Raw genomic sequence first — 12,682 nt, 5'->3', positions numbered from 1 at the left:
GGCTGTCACACCCCAAACACATGCGGCACATGTACGCTAGGTTCTCTTGAGTGGCCTCCATTGAGGGACTCAGATTTTATTTTAAATCTTGGGCAGGGGTCATAAAATATCCACCTGATGGGATCTTCTGAAATTTTCCTCAAGGTACCTCCATCGCTTCACTCAAGACTTTCTGCTGCAATGTAAACTGAAATACACAAATTTCTGCAGGAAGCAGTGAAAATGAACTTTACTAAAGTCAAACATCCCAAAGCGGGATCAATGAGTCTTTTCACTCAATGGAGCGCGTCCCATTTCACGCATGGCCGCCCATGCGCTGGGAATGTGGATCAAGCTACGCCCCGGCCCGCCACCACGTTGCAGCCCTCCCCGTTTATAAAAAAACAAATCAATAATATCATGCAAAGTAAAGCATTAGGAACCCTGTCACATCGATGCTATTTGTTAGCTCGTCTATGACATTTGCCATAGTGTGTTAGCATTAAGCTAGTGGTTTTTGAGGCAAAATTATGTGGCTGTTTTAAATAAACGAGTAATTGGTTCAATTAAGTTTTATGTTTAGCTTGGCGTGACATTAAGGGATAGGAAATATTTCACTCTGAGCCCACGTGTTGTTTCCTTGAAGTGACCGTTTATTTCTGAAAAGAAACTCAGCAGGAAAAAAAAAAAAAACATTCAACAAACTTGCTGCTTTTTTAAAACAGTTGACAGGGTGGAGTGGATTTGAAAAATACTGGACGCTCTTTTGAAAAAAAATCAAACGGAAGCGTAGGACTTAGGAAGGAAAAGCGAGTCTGTAAAAAAACATCGTTGGCCACAAAATCATCTCCCAGGTGGAGGAAAACGCAAGACTCAAGGACCAACCGGCAAAATGTTCCCCAAACGCGTCCATCACATTCAAGTCCAAACCAAAGCGTCTCCGGGCCTTTCCTTAGCGTCCTCCTGACTTGCGGCCCGTCCAGGAACGCGAGCGTGAACGAGACCTGGACACCGAACGGGACTGCGAGCGGGATGGCGAACGCGACGGGGAGCGTTCCTGCCGCGCGTCTTCCTCGGCGTAGTGGGAGGCGGCCGCCGGTTTGGCGGCGGGCTCGGTCGGCGATGCTGATCTGGAAGGAGACCGTCCTCTCGACTCTTTTCGGGGCTTCTGGCGGTGCCTGAAAGCAGAAGTTGTTATTTTTTAATGAAATAAAAATAAAGAGAACACCAAGAACATACCTGTCCTCTTCACGACCTCGGCTACCTCCTCGTCCGTGCTGGCGCCCGCGAGATCTACACAACCCAAAATGTCCCGTCAGACGTCTCAGAACTTTGCGCAAGATGAGAAAAGGACGCGACTTACTCTCGGGGGCTCTCCGAGCGCCTACGTCGGCGCTCGTAGGAAGGGCTGCGCGAGCGGCGCCGGTCGTAGCTGCGGCTGCGTGAGCGTCTGCGCCGGCCGTCGCGGTCGTAGTCGTCGTAGCGGGACGAGCGAGACGGGGAGTGCCGCTCCTTGGTCTTCATCTGATTGGGTGCTGAAAAGACAAACGCTTAATGAACCAAGATTCTAATTGACTGGACGTTATATGCCGCATTTGGTCACTCACTCTTTCGGTCACCCTGCGCAAACTGGATCTCGATCTGGCGGCCGCATACCCATTTCCTGTCCAGGCTATGGAGAGCGTCCTCAGCATCACGCACGTCCTCAAACATGCTGAGCGGTTAAGGCTTTTTTTTTTTTTTGCAGAGAGGCTACAAATTGACAGATTTTGTGGAGATATTGGCCTCCGTTTAGTCATGCTTGAGCTTGTGAGGTTGAATTGATCGATGTGGTCTGACACATGGAGCACACATGACACACAATAGGCGATTCTCAAAACACAAAAGACAAATAGCTGATTAAGAGAGTTGAAATTAAATTGCTTTCAAAGCTGATTTGTTGGAACTGTGTCTTGAGAGGATACAAAATTATTGCCACTCGTTACCTGTGCTTGACTTTGTCTTGATCTTTACACTCTTTAATCGATTCGACTTGCGTCGGGTCTCCCGCTTGACTCTTTACGACTCTTTTCTTTAGCCCGCTCTGGGCCACTGCCGAGCTTTGCCTCCGACACCTTTTTCCTCTTCGTGCTTTACTTCCTCCCAACATTTTCCCTCCCTTTGGTCTGTGCCTTGTCTTTACAGCTACGCTACACCCGGTCTTTGTTACTCTTTGTGTGGCCGCTTCCACAAGGGGATGCTTTTACATTTTCTGAAGCGATAACAGAAAAATAATCACTGTTAGATAGGTCAATGGATGCAAGGGAAAAAAAACATCACAAACCACAAATCTGCTCAGCTGCTAAAGGAAATAATGTTTGTTAGTCATGGCCACAGCAACATTCTTTGGGAAAGGATATTGAATGTATGCAAATCCTCTTGGTTGACGCGTATAGAAGTCAAGTGGGATGTAGACATCTACTATTGGCCCATAGCGGCCAAACTCACGCCGCAAATCCTCAGGCCTGAACACCGTAGATATACATAGTGTAACTCAACTTGGCAGCATGTGCGATGGGTGAGTGAGCTTAAAAGGGCCGGTTCACCTGAAACAATCGGGTTAATCAACTTACCTGTTGGACTCGGCAAGATCCAATTAGCAGTTTATTGGGTAATTGTTAGCCTTGTGAAAAATCACTTTAGTTTCGAGGCAGAGATTTTATTTGTACTTTTTTTTTTTTAAAGGAGATAGCATCAGCCTGGATCCAGTTAGGATGCATTATTCTGTTGATTCTGGGTGAACTGGCCCTTTTTTTAAATTCAGTAACCAGTGTAAAACATCAGCCGTGCAATTGATAGGGTGTGCACAGTTAGATTTATTAAAAATCTAAGTAAAGGGACGAATCTGTGGCAACTATAACAAAATGAATACAGGTAGACCTGTTTCATGCCTCTAAATGGCACAAACGCTGAAGTAGGAAGTAAATTGTAAAACAGATTGTGGACACGCTTACTGCACATCTTTCCATGCATATTCATCTAAAGAAAAATGATAAAGCATTTTAAACTGGATAATGATTTTAATTATTCTAGATAATTTTTCAAACAGGCGGCAAAGCGTTGCAGAACATTTTGTGACGAATCTGCGAAACGCAACACAACTTAACATTTCCACGTCTGCAAATATAACGTGGACGCTTGTTTGCATGCGCTCAATTTAATAATGGTCCAACACACCTAAAATACTAAACTAAATGACAGAGTATTAATTTGATTTAGGATCAAAGTACTGGCAAAAGTGAGGCTTCGTTGCAGAACGCGGCCCTGTGTTAGCTCGCTGCTAGGCTACTTCCAACCGTAATTCTTTTCCTCATGTAGTCCCAATTTGCGAGTAACACGCCGGATTTCAAACTCACCTGGACTCATCGGAGATGTTTCTAACGAATAAGGACGAGTTAGGTGGGCGCATATAGCGAGCCATTGTTTTCAAGAGACTAAGATTAGCAAAACGGAAACAAGAAATGTGCCTTGTTTGGTCAATGTGGAGCCAAAACAAAAATGGACCCCACTTCTTCTTCGCCGCTGCTTTTAGTTTGAGGTGTATTATAGCGCCACCTGTAAAGCGTAACCGGTATCTACAAGTATATAAAAGTAGCTTTTAAACCTAACGTAATTAAAATAAAATATAAATATAACAATATATATATATATATATTATAAAAATATAAATAATAAATATATATAACTCACTGAATCGATTTTTTACATCTATTTTTTTCCTTGGTAGTGAACAAGTTTAAAATCTAAATTCACTTGAACGAAATAAAAATCAAAACAATGCAATAATAAACTAACTAAATGAAGCACAATAAAATTATTCTATTTCGTTTTTAATTTATAAATATTTAAAAGTGGCACAAACCTTACGTTTTAAAAAGAATTAAAAAAAACATTCTCTCACATACAAACCTTTATTTATTTATGTTTCTCCCTTAAACAAATGTCTGCAATTTGTTTTGGGGCGGGAAATATAAAAATACTTTGGCTGGCACATACCCTAAACATTCTTTTTAAGACAAACATGCAGGCAGCTTAAGCTCAGGCAGTGACAAATATGCAAGATATGCATTACATTTCTGGAGGAATGTTTACGACCATTTAAAAAAACAACAACATAAAAAACAGCCCCATTTAAGCAAGCCTTTACAGTCCCTGAGAAAAAAACATTTGCGACAATTGCAACAATAAATGCTTTTTTTTTTTGGTGGGGGTTACAAATGAACTTTTTAAAAAAATTTTGGTGGCCACATGTGCTTTGAAGGGAAAACTCCACTTGTTTGGTGCCTCTAGCAATTAATGAAAAACAAGGTGTGCTGTATCTACATTTTAAAGTATTAATATGAGCAATTTTAAAGATGACACTTTTTTTTTTTTGCAGCAGCAAAAATAGAATATCTGGAGATTACTCGGACTAAAAACCTTACACGCGTCTCTTCAGCGACTACTCTGGACCAGGGTCACTGAGACGGCGCATTGCGTTGAACTCCTCCTCCTCCTGTTGGATCTCGCGGCCGGATTCATTCAGCAGGGTGACGGCACTGGAGGCGCTCGGGTCCCGGCGGACCTCCACCGGGGTGCTCTCGCCGTCGTCGTACGTATAAACCTGGTGTTCTGGAAACACGTGTGGTTTGCGTGTTTACAAAACGAAATCTAAAATAGAAAAAGTGGTGGAGCAGACCTGGTAAGAAGGCGACCCGTCTCACGGAGGTCGGCGGCGGTTCCGTCCGTTTTGCCGGTACGGTCAGATAGTGGCTCATCTGAGGGAGGCAAATGATGGCAGGTTTTTGAGGCAGGCTTCAGTATTTGGAGAACGTGAGGTGTACCCACCCTCCTCTCCATCTCCACTTGTTGCTTTCCTGAAACGGATCTCGCTCATATCTTCTTCGAAGGGGTCGATCATCAGGTCGTGTCTGCTGTAGGAGCGGAGCTGGCGGCAAAAAACACAAAAACAACGAGTGTGTCGGGTGTTGTTCCGCGACAAACCAAAAAGAGGTCAAGTCTGCCTACCCGCTGTCTGTTCTTCTGCATGTTGGACTGCAACATCTTTCGGATTTCCTTTTCGCGACTTTTGAAGATGTTTCTCTTGCGTCCGGGCGGGGCTTCGGCTTTGATGTTCCTGAGGAACCAAATGTAGATCAGATGAAAATACATCTTGAAGTAAATCTGACAAATGTATTATTTTTTTTACTTACGGCACCATCGGGGGCGGTTTGAAAACGGCGCTACCGCCGCTCTCGACCATCATCATGGCCTGCTTCATCTCCATCTTGTTGTAGAAGGAGAGTAGCTGATGCTCGTTGGAGCGGTCGCCCGCAATCAACCACTTCTTCACGTAGGCCTTGTTGAAGCGGCTTAGCCTGAACGCAATCAATACCATAAACCAGAGCGGAAAGCTAATCGCTCCATTACGGGAGTGCGGTCATTCTGTTGCGGTCGTCGGGATTACAAACACAACAAGCGGCAAATGTCAACATGGAATTAATTCCGTAAATGATTTGATGAAAAGGTCATAGGCCTACTTGTCTTTCCAGCGATGATGTCCAAAATGACCACAGATGTCCTCAATTCCCACAAGGACATGGTCCAGGAACTAAATAATCGATTGATTGATTTTATTTGAGTATCATGTTTAAAACAGAATCAATTAAAATGACAAAATAAGACTAGAATCAATACCTAAATAATTATTGTTTACTATTTCACAAATGGCCGTTAGGTGGTGCTGTTTCTCACAAAGAACACTGACCTGCGTGTGAATCTCCTCGTTGATGGAGTCGTCAGATTCCTGCTTCTTCTTCACTTCCAGAAGCTCCACCAGAGGCCTGATGGTCATCCCCTAAATCATCAAAAATCAAATCATACAATTTCTTTTCATCAAATATATTTTTGTTAGACCCTGTTACCTGGACAAAGACGGTGAAGAAGATGACAGTGATGATGGCGGTGAGGAACATGTGCTTCATCTTGTTGTCGGTCAGCAAAAAACACAGCGAGAAGGCGATGGCCCCTCGCAGGCCACCGTAGGCCACGATGAACTGGTCCTTCTTGGTCAGTTTGATGACACGGAACTTGTTGATGATGAACGTCAGGCCCACAACGCCTGAAGCACAAGATGGTACTATAGTATCACTTGTGGTACATATACGGGCGCCCTCTAGTGGTACGTAAAATGTTTATTGCAATCTTCCTCACCCAGCACTCTCGAGACGAGGCAGAGGACCACGGTGACGATGACGAAGGTCCAGTTCCAGGCGTGGGGTCCCGCCACGGTGGAGACCCCAAGGAAGATGAAGATGAGGGTCTCGCTCACACTGCTCCACATCTTCAGGAAGTACTTGACGGTGGTGTAGGACTTATGCGAGATGTTGGCCTCCACGTACGGACGCATCACCACGCCGCACGCTATCAGCCTGGAGCAGGAGTGGAGAATGTGTTACGTAACAGGTTCATGAAAATATTGAACTAAAATATGCACGTGACTCACGACATGATGCCTGACAGGTGGAAGACCTCCGCCGACAGGTAGGCCATGTAACTGTAGAGGAAGACGAAGAGCGGCTCGATGACACGCGTGTGCGATGTGAAGCGGGATGTGAACGCGCCCAGCAGCCCGTAGATGGCGCCCACCAGGATACCACCGAATGACACCACCAAGAAGCACACCACGCCAAGCAAGGCGTCGACCACCGTCACCGCACCGGCGTGGGAGAACTCCTCAAACAAGTGGTACAGCACCTGCACGATGGAAACAAGGTGACCAATGACCCTTTAGCTTAATGCTAACAAACAATTAAAAATCCCATACATAGGCTAACAAATAGCATCTGTGTCATAGTTGGACTATTTAAGCAATGGATGAAGGAAGTGAAAATCAAGTTGCCACCGGTACGAACAAAATGTCCGCCACGGGCCCTTACCACGGTGACGGCGTCGTTGAGCAGCGACTCGCCAAAGACCAGGATGTACAGCAGCTCGTTGATTTGGATCTCCTCAAAGACGGCCAGCACGGCCACGGGGTCAACAGCTGACACGATGGACCCGAAAAGCAGGCATGACAGCAAGTCCACGCCGGCCAGCTGGCCCCCCTCCAGCTGGCACACGCCGTACATGGCGCCGCCCACAAAGAAGGCATTCCACAGGGTGCCCACCACGGCGAAGACCAGGATGGTGCCCAGGTTCTCAGTGAAGGGCCGAATGGGTAGAAAGTAGCCGGCGTCCAGGATGATGGGCGGCAGCAGGTAGAGGAAGAAGAGCTTGGTGTCCAGCACGGGCGCCGTCTGCCGGATGGCTTTGATGACACCACCCACCAGCAGACCCACAAAGATCAGCAGGCAGCTTTCGGGGACCACGTGGGACACGCGGGGGATGATGTGGAAGCCTGAGCATCCGAAAACACATCAGGGTCAGGAAGTGAGGAGATTTTGCGAAAGTATGCACACCCTATGACTGCTATTTAGAACACTTTGGACTTTCTTGGTGTTAGTGGACCAAAACACATTTTACAAAGTGTGCTTGGAAGTTTCAAAATGTCAGACCATAGACTTGAAGCCCCCCCCACCCGGGCGCCCCGATTGATGGGCCTCTCAGTCAGCACATTTGTTAGTCAGTGCACTTTTGTTATCGAGCAGTGCATTAGAGCAGGAAGTCAGACCAGCCCACTCAGAAAGCAGCTGGAGGTGCAGATAAGACCTGCCATTTTAGACCTTGACTGACTAACATGATACTTGTGATGCTACAGTGTATCTAAAAAGTCTACACACCCCGGTTGGATTGCCTTTTAAAGACTCTTTAAATCTACTGTTTGTATTCAGTAGGCGGGAACCCCAATATCCATAGCTACGGCCCTGCTGCTAATCTCACAGCTGTTCCATCTGTTTAAATTTCTAAAATTAGATGCAAATGCACCCCTGGGAGTTATTCTTTTAAAAGTCACGCCAGTGACGTCAGAGTGGATCATTTTGAAAGGGACACTCACCGAGTTTCATGAGCAGCGCAAGGAGGATCCACAACGAGATCTCGAGGGGCTTACGGACGTGCTCGTAGTTGAAGGACAGGACCGGAAAAGCCTTTCGGTGCACCGTGCTGTTGCCCAGCTGGTGATGTTCTTCCTCCGCATGTTCACGGGTGTCGTTGTCTGGCTCACTCGGGCTCGGTTTTGCGCAGACCACAAGCATCAGCAGGAGGATGACGAGGAGCAGGAGGCGCGTCAAGCCGGGTAGAAGCGCCCTGTTGCCGGCGTGATGTTGGGCCATGTTGGGGCGCCGCATCCGGTGTAGTCCAACTACAGCTGAGACAAACGATGAAGATGAGGAGGAGGAGCGGGAGCGCGCACTTTAACGCGCAGCCTCGTATCGGAGTCAGGGCGCGGCATGGCGTTCAAGTCGGAGTCCCTGTAAGGAAATGCATCGCTAACAGTGTAAAGAATAAAAAAATAAAAAAAGAGGAGAGCTGATTCGGTGCAATGGACGCACGAGGACGTGTTCTCTCTCTTCATGCGCGTCTGCGTCCAATTGTGATGCCGAGCGACACCTGCTGGTTATTTATATGTAGGATTAAAGATCACTGCTAACGGTAACTCCAGATTTAAATACAATCCACCAAAAATGATTTTAATAAATTCACTTTTTCAAAACATACCTACTTTAAGTCTTATTTGTGTATGTTTTGTTACTTGGCAATTTGTAATTTTTTGAAAGCACACATTTATTAAAACCAAAACAAAAACATTAGTAAGTTAGTTGCGTGTCTTTTCTGTCGATAATAATCAATAAAAAGCCAATGTTTGCTATTAAGTTTGGAACACAAGCCATTTTGTACATGGAATAGGCGGGAGATGAACTCCTCCCTCAGCGGGGGAGGGCTACATGTGGGTGGAACGCGAGGAGCGCTCCCTCCTCTTGCTCAGACCTTCACGCGCTCTCCCAGCAGCGTGTGCCAAGGAGGAGCAGAAGACTTTTTTATTTTCATTTAAGGAACACCAAAGAATTTTTTTTTTTTTTTTTGCGTGGATTCTTACCATTTTTTTGTCTGAAGGACGTACCGGCTGTGTCAGCCTCTTTGACTTCACCAAAAGCTCCTCGGCACCTGTTCTTCTCTTAAAGTGGACTTAAGTGGAGGTGAGGGTCTCTTTCAAGCTTTCCTTTGAGGGTTACCATGAGCTCATGTTCAGCATTTGTTAGTACGAGAAACTAGAAGAGTTTGGACTAGAGAGTGGACTTCAGAAGGGGAACATCTTCCTTCCAGTCTATCTTGTGTAGAAAACCAACATAAGCAGCCCAAACTAGGGTACGAAGTGGAGACACAAAAGAAGAACGTCTTCCTCCGGGTTTGACTTGTGGAGGATCTGGACCAGAGAAGCTTGGATTGGAGAGAGACATTTAGGAGGTAAACATCTCCCACTGGGTCCTTTTATGAAGGCGAAAGATCAAGAGAAGAGGTGACCATCCCCTGCAAGAAAGGTTCTCTCGGGAAGGATCCAGACAAGGGAGGAGAGGTGGTCGTCCTCAGGAGGAGATTCCCAGAAGAATCAAGACCGGGGAAAAGAAGGAAGTAAACATCTTGTGTCTGAAGGGTGCGGACTAGTTAAGGGAGAAGTCTCCAGAAAGAAGCAGCCAAAGCAAGATGGTGACCTCACCACACCAAAGAGGCAGCCCGCACAGGGGTGTCCTCCAGCTCCTGCCCAGGAACCTGGTCCTGTTTCTGGTCCTGCTCCTGCCGCTGGCCCAGCAGGCCCAGACGGCGCTGCACTCCAGCTTCCGGCGTCTAAGCGGCCGCGAGAAGAAAGAGATGCAGAAAGAGATCTTGTCCATCCTGGGCCTGCCGGGCCGGCCCAGGCCTCATCCGCCGCTCAGGCCGCCCTCGTCGGCGCCGCTCTTTATGCTGGACCTCTACCACGCCATGGCGGTGGAAGGCGAGGACGACCCGGCTTCGGCCAACGACGTCATCAGGCCCGGCGCCGTCCGGCCGAGGGGGGCCGGCGGGGAGCGGAGGGCGGCCGTCCATCGCCCGCTCCCCACCCTCAGCACGCACACGCCGCTGCTCGGCACCGTCGTCAGCGAGGCCGACACCGTTATGAGCTTCGTCAATTTGGGTGAGTGCAAAGTGTTTTCCAAAATTAGGAATCAGTGGGAAAAATTTAAGTGAAGTGGTGTGCGTGCATGCATGCAGAGCTTCCCGATGCCTATCTGTCCCAGCATAAATATTAGCATGCCCCCGCGGATGGCCTCCTTCCTGCGACAGGACAGCTCGACGGGAAAAGCCTTTTACGCTTCAAGTGTTGTATAAACGCACCCCCGCCTCAGAGTAATGAAGGGTTGGCCTTTTCCCCCCCCCCCCCCCCCAAGTGTGTTTTGCCCAAGCAAATACACCCTGGAATTTATCAGTCAACGCCGCAGGAAAAACACGGCCGTGTTTTGCAAACACACAGCCAGCCGGCCATTCATTCAACCTCGCGAAAGCTTCTCACCTGCGGCAGGTACGCTCGCGTTTTATTTGACCGTGACCTCATCCGCTTATGACCCCCGCGCCAGGGAACACACAGCTGCACTCGATTAAAGGGCCCGAATGACACGCACCGGCGGTGAGGCCAACCGGGCCGAGTGAGATGAAAATGCGGCTGCGGCGAGGAGGCCTAAAAATACGACGGAGCTGCAATTTGTGGTGCGTGTGCGCGCAGCAGCTGCTGCGGTCCGCAGCACGGTGCCTCTAATTACTGCTGCTGTGTACTCGAGTGCGTGATGCTCAAGCCACCAGGAGTGGCCGAAATTTAGTATCTCTATTTAACATCCACCCAGAGCTGTTTGAGTGTCTCCAGCTCATTTCCTGTGTGCGATTTTTTTTTTCCTGTAATAAATATTGTGTGCTAATTGGTTGTGGCAGTGGAGCAGGAGAGGGACCTGCTGCAGCCTCGTCCCTACTGGAAGGAGTTCCGCTTCGACCTGACGCCTCTGCCCCAGGGTGAGACGGTGACGGCGGCGGAGTTTCGTATCTACAAGGCGTTGACGCTGGGCCAGCGGGCCAACAGGACCCTGCACATCTCTGTGTATGAGATCCAGAAGGACAATAAACACAGGTATACTCACACAAAAAAAAATACTATAAGAAATTATTTTGCAGAAGGAAGAAATGAAAATTAGTGCAAGTATATTTTTAGATGGCTTTAATTTTCAGGGAGCCCGAGCTGGTGCTGCTGGATATGCAGTCGGTGCCGGCGGGTCAAGAAGGGTGGCTGGCCTTCGATGTCACTTCGGCGTCCAACCACTGGCTCCTGCATCCCCGCAGCAACCTGGGCATTCGGCTCTACGTGGAGACCGAGGAGGGTCCGCCGACACTCTTAACGCTACTTTTCCTTCTTGGTGTGCGATGTGCGAAATGACTCGCCCCCCCCCCCGCTTCCAGATCGCTCGCTGTCGGCCGCCTGGATTGGGCTGGTGGGCCGCAGGGGTCCTCGCTCCAAGCAGCCCTTCATGGTGACCTTCTTTCGGGAGAGCCAGGTTCCGTGCCGGCCCCCCCGCGCCGTAAAGACGCACCCCCGCAGGAAGAAGCCCAAATACGACCTCCCCGTGCCCAGCATCCACAGTTGAGTTTGCTCGTACCGGCTCTCGTTTTGTCAACAAAGCTGATTTCGCTTTGGTCTTTTCCCGCTCAGATCGAAGTCCTGTCAACAACGGCGGTCAGCCGTGTAAAAAACACGAACTCTACGTCAGCTTCAGCGACCTCGGATGGAAGGTTGATTCTTTCGTCTCGATTTGAAAACGTCTTTCTATTCATTATGGATTTGACCTCTTTTTCCGTCAGGACTGGGTTCTGGCCCCCACAGGCTACTCGGCGTACTACTGCGATGGCGAGTGTTTCTACCCCCTTGGCGCTTGCATGAACGCCACCAACCACGCCCTCATCCAGCAAGTAGTCAGTATCACCGTCTTTTTCACCAGCTTTGTCGATACATGCAAAGTTTGTCATTCGAGTTTTGTGCGGCAGGTTCATCTGCTGAAACCTGACGAGGTGCCCAAGGCGTGCTGCGCGCCCACCAAGCTAAGCGCCATCTCAGTGCTCTTTTACGACGACAACAACAACGTGATCCTCAAGAAGCATCGTAACATGGTGGTCAAAACCTGTGGTTGTCTATGAGAGGCACGGCGACACAAGTTGTTGAAACAGCAAACAAAAATAGGGGAGGGGGAGTGGACTTTGATTTTTATTACAAGATACACAAACGCACACGTTAGCTTTTTGGGTCACAACTTTCTAAATAGGCCTTTGAAAACACAAAATACAATGTTGTACATGTAAAGTTGAGCTTTCCGCCACAACCGTCAGGCATGAAAATAATTTGTGCTTATCGTTGTGGTTCAGAGGAAGAGTTAGCGGTGAACATTTTCTGTAAATTATTGCCACGCGTGGATTAAAAAAGGCCTGCGTACTGTTGCTAAGCGCCCGATATTTAGTGGTTCATTCTTAACTTTCCATTGTAGCTTGTGTCACTCAGGAACTCGTAAGGGTCAAATTAAATGAAAAAAGATTTTTTAACTAGTATGTGAACATGTCATTCACCCTTTGCACGCAATCCTGACTGTTGTAAGCATGTTCCTTGTATACAATAAATACATTTTGTTTATTTTTAAACAGGACGCTGCTGAAAAACTTTGTTACCGTCTTCTTACAC

General features: G+C 47.9%; 4 protein-coding genes and 1 long non-coding RNA gene across 6 annotated transcripts in view; 2 read left to right on the top strand and 3 right to left on the bottom strand.

The window, feature by feature from the left end:
• The window catches only part of LOC119130302 (H-2 class I histocompatibility antigen, alpha chain-like), a 346,995-nt gene that overhangs the window by 283,367 nt on the left and 50,946 nt on the right, over window positions 1-12,682 (bottom strand). The gene's annotated exons all lie outside the window — the stretch shown is intronic.
• The window catches only part of LOC119130478, a 340,541-nt gene that overhangs the window by 280,604 nt on the left and 47,255 nt on the right, over window positions 1-12,682 (top strand). The window lies entirely within an intron of this gene.
• Window positions 610-3,528, bottom strand: LOC119130363 (serine/arginine-rich splicing factor 10-like). Of its 2 annotated transcripts, none has more exons than XM_037264198.1 (6): window positions 3,375-3,528; window positions 2,379-2,483; window positions 1,587-1,690; window positions 1,343-1,514; window positions 1,219-1,272; window positions 610-1,157 (listed from the first exon to the last, which is right to left on the bottom strand). In XM_037264198.1, the coding sequence occupies exons 1-6, from the start codon at window positions 3,437-3,439 to the stop codon at window positions 932-934; spliced, it is 726 nt and encodes a 241-aa protein (XP_037120093.1). In that variant the 5' UTR covers window positions 3,440-3,528; the 3' UTR covers window positions 610-931. The 2 variants fall into 2 exon arrangements, with proteins under 2 accessions (XP_037120093.1, XP_037120094.1); XM_037264199.1 differs by lacking the exon at window positions 2,379-2,483 and adding an exon at window positions 1,965-2,230 and having other exon boundaries at window positions 1,587-1,693; window positions 3,375-3,525.
• LOC119130167 (Na(+)/H(+) exchanger beta-like) lies at window positions 3,914-8,512 on the bottom strand. The gene is given in 13 exon segments (XM_037263872.1): window positions 3,914-4,629; window positions 4,697-4,775; window positions 4,846-4,872; window positions 4,874-4,945; window positions 5,026-5,134; window positions 5,211-5,375; window positions 5,538-5,608; window positions 5,765-5,854; window positions 5,922-6,118; window positions 6,211-6,428; window positions 6,503-6,753; window positions 6,936-7,396; window positions 7,994-8,512. Coding segments are annotated over 13 exon segments (2,202 nt in total). The 5' UTR covers window positions 8,286-8,512; the 3' UTR covers window positions 3,914-4,459.
• Window positions 8,946-12,536, top strand: bmp8a (bone morphogenetic protein 8a). Its single transcript, XM_037264041.1, has 7 exons — window positions 8,946-10,108; window positions 10,897-11,089; window positions 11,188-11,336; window positions 11,416-11,595; window positions 11,666-11,745; window positions 11,815-11,925; window positions 11,998-12,536. The coding sequence occupies exons 1-7, from the start codon at window positions 9,640-9,642 to the stop codon at window positions 12,145-12,147; spliced, it is 1,332 nt and encodes a 443-aa protein (XP_037119936.1). The 5' UTR covers window positions 8,946-9,639; the 3' UTR covers window positions 12,148-12,536.

Source organism: Syngnathus acus, chromosome 11 (genome assembly GCF_901709675.1).
Source record: "Syngnathus acus chromosome 11, fSynAcu1.2, whole genome shotgun sequence".
NCBI classification, from domain to species: Eukaryota; Metazoa; Chordata; class Actinopteri; order Syngnathiformes; family Syngnathidae; genus Syngnathus; species Syngnathus acus.
Note: the sequence above shows the minus strand (reverse complement) of the source record. Positions and strands in the feature narration are given on the sequence as shown.

What these genes read in the sequence shown, in the direction of transcription:
- LOC119130363 (XM_037264198.1), bottom strand. Translation starts at nt 3,439, where the DNA reads ATGGCTCGCTATATGCGCCCACCTAACTCGTCCTTATTCGTTAGAAAC. An exon ending in TGCGCAGGGTGACCGAAAGA is followed by an intron (nt 1,515 to 1,586) that starts GTGAGTGACCAA and finishes TTGTCTTTTCAG; the next exon opens with CACCCAATCAGATGAAGACC. An exon ending in CGAGGTCGTGAAGAGGACAG is followed by an intron (nt 1,158 to 1,218) that starts GTATGTTCTTGG and finishes TTCTGCTTTCAG; the next exon opens with GCACCGCCAGAAGCCCCGAA.
- bmp8a (XM_037264041.1), top strand. Translation starts at nt 9,640, where the DNA reads ATGGTGACCTCACCACACCAAAGAGGCAGCCCGCACAGGGGTGTCCTC. An exon ending in TATGAGCTTCGTCAATTTGG is followed by an intron (nt 10,109 to 10,896) that starts GTGAGTGCAAAG and finishes TGGTTGTGGCAG; the next exon opens with TGGAGCAGGAGAGGGACCTG. An exon ending in ACGCCCTCATCCAGCAAGTA is followed by an intron (nt 11,926 to 11,997) that starts GTCAGTATCACC and finishes TTTGTGCGGCAG; the next exon opens with GTTCATCTGCTGAAACCTGA.